This window comes from Helobdella robusta (genome assembly GCF_000326865.2).
Source record: "Helobdella robusta unplaced genomic scaffold HELROscaffold_28, whole genome shotgun sequence".
Classification (NCBI taxonomy): domain Eukaryota; kingdom Metazoa; phylum Annelida; class Clitellata; order Rhynchobdellida; family Glossiphoniidae; genus Helobdella; species Helobdella robusta.
Window position 1 is genome coordinate 1,776,974 of NW_008704435.1, and position 8,630 is coordinate 1,785,603.

The 8,630-nt window shown below is 31.3% G+C and overlaps 3 protein-coding genes across 3 annotated transcripts in view; 1 reads left to right on the forward strand and 2 right to left on the reverse strand.

Moving 5' to 3' along the window:
• Positions 1 to 831: 831 nt before the first annotated feature.
• On the reverse strand, positions 832 to 1,340 carry HELRODRAFT_174043 (hypothetical protein; the record flags this gene model as incomplete). Its single annotated transcript, XM_009020595.1, has 2 exons — positions 832 to 864; positions 972 to 1,340. 2 exons carry the CDS (start codon positions 1,338 to 1,340, stop codon positions 832 to 834), a joined length of 402 nt encoding a protein of 133 aa, XP_009018843.1.
• A 4,108-nt stretch (positions 1,341 to 5,448) lies between these two features.
• Positions 5,449 to 6,162, forward strand: HELRODRAFT_80673 (hypothetical protein; the record flags this gene model as incomplete). Its single annotated transcript, XM_009020596.1, has 3 exons — positions 5,449 to 5,563; positions 5,625 to 5,793; positions 5,928 to 6,162. 3 exons carry the CDS (start codon positions 5,449 to 5,451, stop codon positions 6,160 to 6,162), a joined length of 519 nt encoding a protein of 172 aa, XP_009018844.1.
• A 1,425-nt stretch (positions 6,163 to 7,587) lies between these two features.
• Positions 7,588 to 8,630, reverse strand: part of HELRODRAFT_174045 (hypothetical protein) — a gene marked incomplete at both ends in the record, with an annotated part of 11,947 nt that continues 10,904 nt past the window's right edge. Inside the window, one exon of the mRNA XM_009020597.1 lies at positions 7,588 to 7,684. Coding sequence (XP_009018845.1) covers positions 7,588 to 7,684 — 97 coding nt within the window. The remainder of the gene's footprint in view (positions 7,685 to 8,630) is intronic.

Below are 8,630 nucleotides of genomic sequence, written 5' to 3' on the forward strand. Positions count from 1 at the left end.
CTATTAAAAATTAAATATAAAAAACAAGCTGGAGCAAAACAGAACATAGGAACTGTGAAAAAGAAAAAGTTTATTCGGCAACCAGCAAGACGATTAACCATGGCAGTCAAGGACTACATCATGTGTTAAAGCAGGGGTGAGCAAACTACGGCCCGCTAGCCGCATGCGGCCCGCGAAGCTATTTTATGCGGACTGCGTGGCCTTGTTTGCAAAAAAAGATGTCGTCAGCTAGACATTATAACATAAAAAAAGGAGCCACAAAACTTAAAAAAATATTCTCTTCTGAGTCAAAAAAAATTTGCTATTTAAATACATAAACTGTCCTTCAAAGGTAAAATAGTTCTCGATGCGGCCCTCACAGTAAAAAGTTTGCCATCCCTTTGTTTGAGTGTAGTTAGTCAGTGATACCATAACTATTTCATTAGTAAAGTGGATCAAATATTGGACCCATGAACCCTTTTAAAAAACTGAGATATGATAAAGTTAAGATGCTGCAGTTAAATTGCTATATTTCAAATTTTGCGTCGGTCTTAGTTTCATATTAAGTCTGAATTTTCACTAGATAAATTTCAGCATTTTATTCAAATAGTGTAACCATGTAGGTCTTTACGACTGAGACTTCTACATCGGATGATTTTTGTTAGAGTTAAAGTTGAATTTGATAACACTTTTATTTAAAACTTTATTTGAAATTAAGCCCTACCAAGCATCAATCGACCAGTTTGTTCAAAAAATACTGGTCTCAATATAAAATTGTTTTTAAAAATTATTGTGGAATTAGCGAATTGAAACAAATTTGTCTTAATTTTTACAACAAACCAAAATTCAAAACTAACCCGGTGTTTCTTTTACTTCTGAAACTATCTGGAAAAAATAGTTGTACAAATGAAAATTTACCAAACAAAATTCATGGACACTTGTATACTTTTTAGATAGAAATTCCAACATATTGAAAAGAAGCAAAAAGTAACCTCATGATGGTAAATGCAAAAATCATTTGAAATATAGATCAGCGGGGTGTAGTTGAAGAACTGGCAATGCGGATAAACATTATAAACTGTCCTGTAGTTGAATCCAACGCAATCCAGAATGGAGGCGCACACGAGAGCGCATCTGACCAGCATCTTCAGAACGTCCAGGGAGCTACTTTGAAACTCTGCAATCGATGGATCACTCAAATCAGACGACAAGCCGCAGAGATTACAATTTGGATATCTTCCATTTGATAATAATGTAAATCTTGTATCAAATGAGCCAGAACTAGGTCTGAAACATTTACTGTGGACACTGCTTGTCAACAAAAATGTGAAATATATTTTTAAATAAAGCTTTTGATACATAGTTCTGTTTTATTCTTATTTAGAAGATTTGGAACATATGAAATGTCAAATGTCATTTGACCGTAATCATTTCCACTGCAAACGTTAATAATTTTCAAGTGTTTGATTCCACACACTAAAATGTTGAAAATATTTTAGCCATTTTGCCAATTAATCGTGCCAATAAATGTTCATCCAGTTTGACAGAAATGCTTTTGTTAACATCACTGTTATTTTATGTGTCATTGTCATTGTTGGTTTGTTTGTTTTCAAAATTAATTATTGAAATGCGGCTGGTCTATTGAAATTTGTCTCAGGCATTATTCATTCCGCTCGCATGTTTTCAAAACATTTAACTGTATCGGAAAAATATTTTCAACCGGTACGGGAACAATGACGTTGGATCAATAACATACGTCGAATGGTTCATGATTTATTCATGGTGGGGAACTGACATTCGAACATTTCGTGTTCGTTAAACGTTCATGTAAACGCTACATAGGTATCCACTGATATCAAAGTGACTGCATTTTCAAACTTTAAAAATATGTGTCAAAGGTTGATAAACTTTTTTTTTGATTTTTGTAAAGTAAATTTATGATTCAAAAACAATTTTTTTTTATTTCCAGTCATTTATTTGGTAAATAAGAAAATCACCAGGGAGATCTAAAAGAAAAATAACTTGTGCAGACCACCTTAATTAAAATGTAATTGAGTGAATGTCATAGCCAAAAAATAAAAAATTTCAAATGATTAATTCAAATTGGAAAATAAAAATTTTAAATCGTTTCTGCTATTGTCTAAAACATTATATAATAGTAACAAAAATCAAAGTAATATCACGAGTATGGAATATTAAATAACTAATTAGTTATTTAAAAACAATTTATGAAATTGCTCCTGCTGACGTTCAGTTTTCTCCTTTTCCCCCTACAACACACATTTCTTTTCCTATTTGAACGTTGTAGCATTTTGTAACCACACAAAATATTGTACATTCAAATATGTTGATATTCAATTTTTGGGGGATCTAATCGAACATAAATTTCCTATAAAAAGTTTGTAAAATTTTCAAAGACCTCTACGACAATTTTCAAGGTATGGCACTAAATCAACTTGCTAATAAGATTTTTCTATGCAAACAATCACATTACAACTTTTCACCAAAGTTATTTAAACTTATTCAGACACTTCCTCATAAAAACATGTGCTGCTAACGTGAAAATTCTATTGACACGCAATCCCTTCGTATTCAAACAAACTCATTTCAGCTAGAATTTTCTAAATTGCTGCACATTCTCAATTGATTTTTGTATTTTGGTTTTTCTCAGACGCAACTCTTCAGTCAATTATATGATTATAAGTAAAACTATTTGAAATGATGACGTTAATTTTTGACAGTACTTGTGATGGTTGACATTGCAATAAAAATATTTTGCTCCGAATAGCAAACATGTTTCAACACATCCTAGATGCAATGTTCGTTGTTTGATGTTAAACTCTGCAATTAGACTTTGCGTTTAGAATGTTTCCACGAGTTAATACATGGCTGCCGTTTACATTGGCTTTTTAATTGCAGCGTCTTTGCTCATTTTTATTTCGTCGATATTTTCAAACAGAGGTGGTGTGGTGCACATTCATTAAAAATTTAAAAGAGTGCAAATTTTCGTTAAAACATTCTGTTGATGCTGCATGAACTAAAACGGGTGACTTTGATTTTGAATTTTTTTTTCAAATTTTGTTTAATTTTTAGGTCTATCCATTTTTTTATATGCTGCGTAGATGGTATTTTGTAGCAACTGTTGTATTTTTAATTGTAATCGGTAGCGATAATGTCTTGTTGTAAAAATATATATATAGATATAAAATATATATATATATATACATAGACACACACACACATATATAAATAAATGAATAAATAAATAAATAAATATATATATATATATATATATATATATAACAAAAACGCGCAATATTTATCACAAAGAATTTATTATTTATACGCGAACTACCTATTTATATATATATATGTGTGTGTGTGTGTGTGAGTATTATAAATTAAACATTTTCCTGTTGTGTGTGTGTGTATTATAAATTAAACAATTTTCCATTGGAACAGTCAGCAAAATGCCAGCAAACTACTCTCACTTTGGCTTAATTATAACGTTAATGATGGTTGCTGTTAAAGATACAAATGGTAAATGCTTCGAACCGATGTTTATCTCCTACAAAATACCAACTAACTTGACATACAGTGACAAAAATCCTAACTGCAATCTCTGTGCAGTCACATCAGCAGCTTCAACGGCTCCAACATCGTCGTCGGACGCCACTTTCGAAAGTGGCGTCAAAGGTGTCTTGCAGATGCGGATGAAATGTGCTTTGATGTGTGCCTCTTCTGACGACTGCGTCGGATTCAACTTTGATACATCTTCCAGTGGTTACGTGCATTGTCGCTTGTTTGCGTACGCTCCTCTACTTTTCATCCCCAACAATTCCTGCCTCTATTCAAGGGTGATTCATTTTTTTCATCACACTTCATAAAAAGTGAACGATATACGTTCAATTTTTACCAAATCATAAAGTATTTAAAAAGATTTTTTCAACATTTTTGTTTCTAGATTAAAACGATTAAACCTGTCCAGGCTGAACCAGGTGATTTGGTTTTTTCTTAAACTTCAAAAATATTTTTTTAGACATATTCTCTAATTTTATTAATAAACTTAATAAAATATTATTTTTGCAAAGCAAGTACTTATATTCGTGATCGCTTTTCATTGTCGAACTCAGTGGCGAATTAGATGAAGGCCACTCCATGTTGGGCAGTTTTATAATTTAAGTCTGACAAAGAACTGTTTTATTTATAAAATTGACCAAAAGAGATCGCCAGTCAAACTACCACAAATCTTGGCCCTCCTGTGAACATTTCGACCCCACCCGTCATATTTTTTTTAGATTCGCCACTGGTTGAACTGTATTTAATGGACAACATGCTTAGTGTTTTACACATATGATAAATTCATTTAAACAAATTGAGATAATACTATCTGACCACAAAATATTTGTGAGATTTCAATTTCTTCACATGTTACAAATATATTGGTAAAAAATACATGACGTTTGGTAAACTTAAAGTTAACAGATTCTGTATCAGTTAGAATCTGTATAGTTTAAAATAAATAAAAATATTAAGAATTAGAATTTTATGAAAGTTGAAAGTATCAGTAATTTTATTTATTCAGATTTGTTTTCAATCAAGCCAAACCTTTGCAAGGAGTATTCCACAGGAAAGCAATATTTTGTAAGTTTGACAAGTTAAATTGCTAATTAATCGATTGTTTAAATTTAAAATTAAATTTATTTAAAAAAACTAACATCATAAACCTATCAACTAACGAGTTAAATAACTAAAATTAATTTCGAATAAGTTGTCTTTTTCATTTGAAATAATTCCAAAAGCAGTGACATCTAATACAAATGATAATTTCATAAGAAACGAAGTTGAAGCAATCTTTTTAATTCATCCATCTATTTTAGTGAATATATTTTTAATCTTCTTTTCATAAACGAAAAAATTCCAAATTAAGAAATTTTTTCAACATCATGTTACAGATAATTACTGATTTTCATTCGATTCTACAATTTTTATTGCCGAAACTCTTTTTGGAATGCACCACTAACCGAATAAATCCTTTTCCTTTACAAAAGTTCTAATTTTCCAAAGCGTCGCAGCTAAAAATTTTTTGTTGGAAAGAGTAGAATTTTTTTAGAAAAAAAGTCTACCATTTTTATCACACAATTTATTAAAATTTCCATATCTTTAACGTAAATTTGGCAAACATAGAAGCCGGTATTTTTCACTTAAATTTAACAATGTATTGCTGTTGCTACGGGACCTCTTCACTTAAAACCTTAACCCCAAGATAAATGTCTATTGAAGAAGCTCCTACTAGGCTCTGTTTTTTCATTTTTGGCAGGTCGAAATTTTTCAGTAAACCAATCAAAGTTTAATGAGTGATTTAGGAACAAAAATAAAATTTGATATGTATCATTGTGCTTATTCAAAAGACTATTAGAATTCCAGCTTGACTTTTCTTATGAATTTTCCAGAAAATTTTCGGCACAAATGATAATTTTTTTTCAGGTGATGCAGAGACGCATGGATGGATCGGAAAACTTTTTCAGGAATTGGACTGATTATAAAAATGGATTTGGTGACCCGTGCAAAGAATTTTGGATCGGTACATTCAAAATAAGTTTTATTTTTTTCACTAATGCTTTTCTATTATTTCAATTCATCAGGATTGGATGTTTTGCATCGCATTACAACAACCAATAAGTACAAACTGTTGATCACGTTGGAAGATTTCGATGGAGATGTGAGGTGTGCAGCGTACGATTCATTCACTGTCGACTCACCGGAAACCAATTATACGTTGAGGATTGGAATTTACACTGGATCTGCAGGCTGGTTTTTATACTTTTTTAAAATCTACAAATTTATAATTTGTGTTCTGAGTTTTAATCTTGTTTGTAATTAAATATTAGAGAAATTTGAAATAGTTTTTAAATGTTTTTTGTGGAGAAAACAGGAGATTCCTTGAGGACACACGAAGGCATGCCATTCTCCACGTTCGACAGTGACCACGATCCCATGAATTACAACTGCGCAAAGGAGCATTCAGGAGCCTGGTGGTACAACGCTTGCCACCAGTGCAATCTCAACGGACTCTACCTGCGTGGAGATCAAAAATCATTAGCTGATGGAGTCAACTGGAACTCCTTCCGTGGCTACACCTACTCCTTGAAGTTCGTCGAGATGAGAGTTCAACTGGCTTAATTAACTGACAAACTTGAAATGAACGTGCAAATGTAGAATCTGTCATTTTCAAAACTTCAAATTTTATTTCAATGACTTCTAATCTTTGATGGCGATGATGATACTGGTGACAATGATGATGGTGACGACGATGTTAAAATACATTTTGTTTTTATCACGCTGCTCGCTTGCCAAAGTACACCGATGTAATGTTTGAAAAACAGATGAAGTTGACCAGATGTAGTGATCTCTGAATAATTTTTTGGAACGTCTTTTTTTGAAATATGCAATGCGACAACTCAATGTACTAAGTTAATTTATAATGTTTTTTGTTTTTTTTTTAATAATATTTTAAACAGTTTAAACAGAATGTTTATTTTAGTATAATGAAATTAAATTTTTTTGAGTGATACCGCGATGCAGCAGCAACACTCAAACCACAGGAAGGCGAGCAAGTAGTTCAACTCTGGAAAGGCTTCTTAAGGGATGAGCTAGGCGAGTACATGGAGTCCTTGGAAAGGTGAATTCACAGCTATTTCTCGCATGAAGGCTCGTATCTCATTGAGAAATCATCTAAATACGTAGTGCAAACAATATAAAATTACAACAAACACCTTTGCAAGAAAATGTTATTAAATCATGCTAGATATCAACTAAGCCGAAGCTCACATGACCAACAAAGATATATACAATCATTTTCATTAGCTCCCAACATCCGGCATTGTAAGTTTGATGATTTACATTTTCATTATACTACATGAACGGTAAAAACCATTTGTTAAGAGATCATTAACTAAAATTGCAGGTAACTAAACGAAATAACATTATAATATTTTTTGAATGTACGAAACGAAGCTCTTTTATCAGAAGCGTGCATAGACAAGGTGGGCTAATCGGTTGAAGTCTCTAACAATGAATAAACCTTTACGGTCAAGGTTGAATTTAACAGAATAATTTTAAAATTTAATTTTCAATCTCAATAAATTAAAAAAAATGGAATTTCAAAAAAATTGAAGTTAAAAATACATCCCATTGAAGAGACCACTTGAAATATTTTTCAATTAAGATATTTTGATTCACGCATGATGAGTAGTATTCAGTGGCGATGGTCCCATTGGGATAAACTCAACATGGAGTTCATCAGTTACAACTTGAAAGTTCTCCAGACACCAGTTATAATTACAGTTGAGTGGTATCGAACTGAAACTAACAATCTTCTATAATAAACAAACTAACGAAGTGATTTGTGCTGGCTATATAAGAAACTGAGATAGCTATTCTGATAGGTATTCGGGCTGCTGATGAGTCCCCGGCAGGGACGAAACACGTGTCCAGCCTATCCAAACGAATACTATTCATCTCTTTTCCCGCTCACTGCTCTTCCTGGTTTGGTGTTCTTTTACATAAGGGTAACCACAGCAATGGTTTGTTGAAAATTTTTTAAAATTACAAAGCATTTTCAATATTATCCGATGGATCGTCTGGTGTTTCTTGAAAGGTGGAAAGGTGTTGTTTGAAGTTACTATCATGTAAAAATTTTCGACTACGTTTGGTAGCATTGAAAAAATTAAAATTATTTAAGTTTGCTATTTTATGAAATGAATGAGTAATATGTATATTCATAGAAAAGATACTTAATGAAAATGTAAACTTTACGTCTACATTACATCAGAAGAAGATTTTGAAATCATTTTTGAAAATATTTTGAAAACTTGTGGAAAATTTGACATATTATTCTTGCACAGTCACGTAACCAGGTTGTTGTGTGTGTTAAAAGTCCGGAAAAAATGCCAAATATTTTTGTAAATTTTAATAAAATATTATTTTTCAATTTTTATATTAGGACTAAAAATCTTCATTTAAATTAGCCAAAGGTTATTTATTTGGAGTGGCTACAAGAATTTTAAAAAAATTTACTTAGTTAATTCTAATGGGTATTTCGGATAGATACAATATTTTATATGAAAACCTTGCCTGCACTTGACGACAAACTTGAATACTAAAGATGAAAACTATTTTTAGAGATACAAATATTTCACAATTGAATATTTAATTAAACTTTTAGGTAGCTTAGCAATTTATATATATATAAAACCGAAAATATGAAAATAGTTGCATGTCGCTTACTGACAGAAGTTAGACGAGAATTAATTAAGAAAAAAATCAAAGTTATAAACGATCAACTATGAACAAAATTTGTCTAATTTTCCTTATTGTTGCAGTTGCTGTTCAGTTTTCTGAGTTTATCTATATTTCTCTATATATTCGAATTTAAATACTTTCAAATCATTTCTTTGATTATATCATGAGACTAATGTAACAGCAATTAATTTTTCTTTAAAAATAATTATTAAACGTTACGAAACAATTCAAATGAGTTTATTAAAATCCTCAATGATATATTTATTATGTCGATTATATGTAATTACGTAAATATTCGCAGCCGAACATGCTGTCCTATCTGGCCGTTGTTCCGAGTTCTGCCCCAT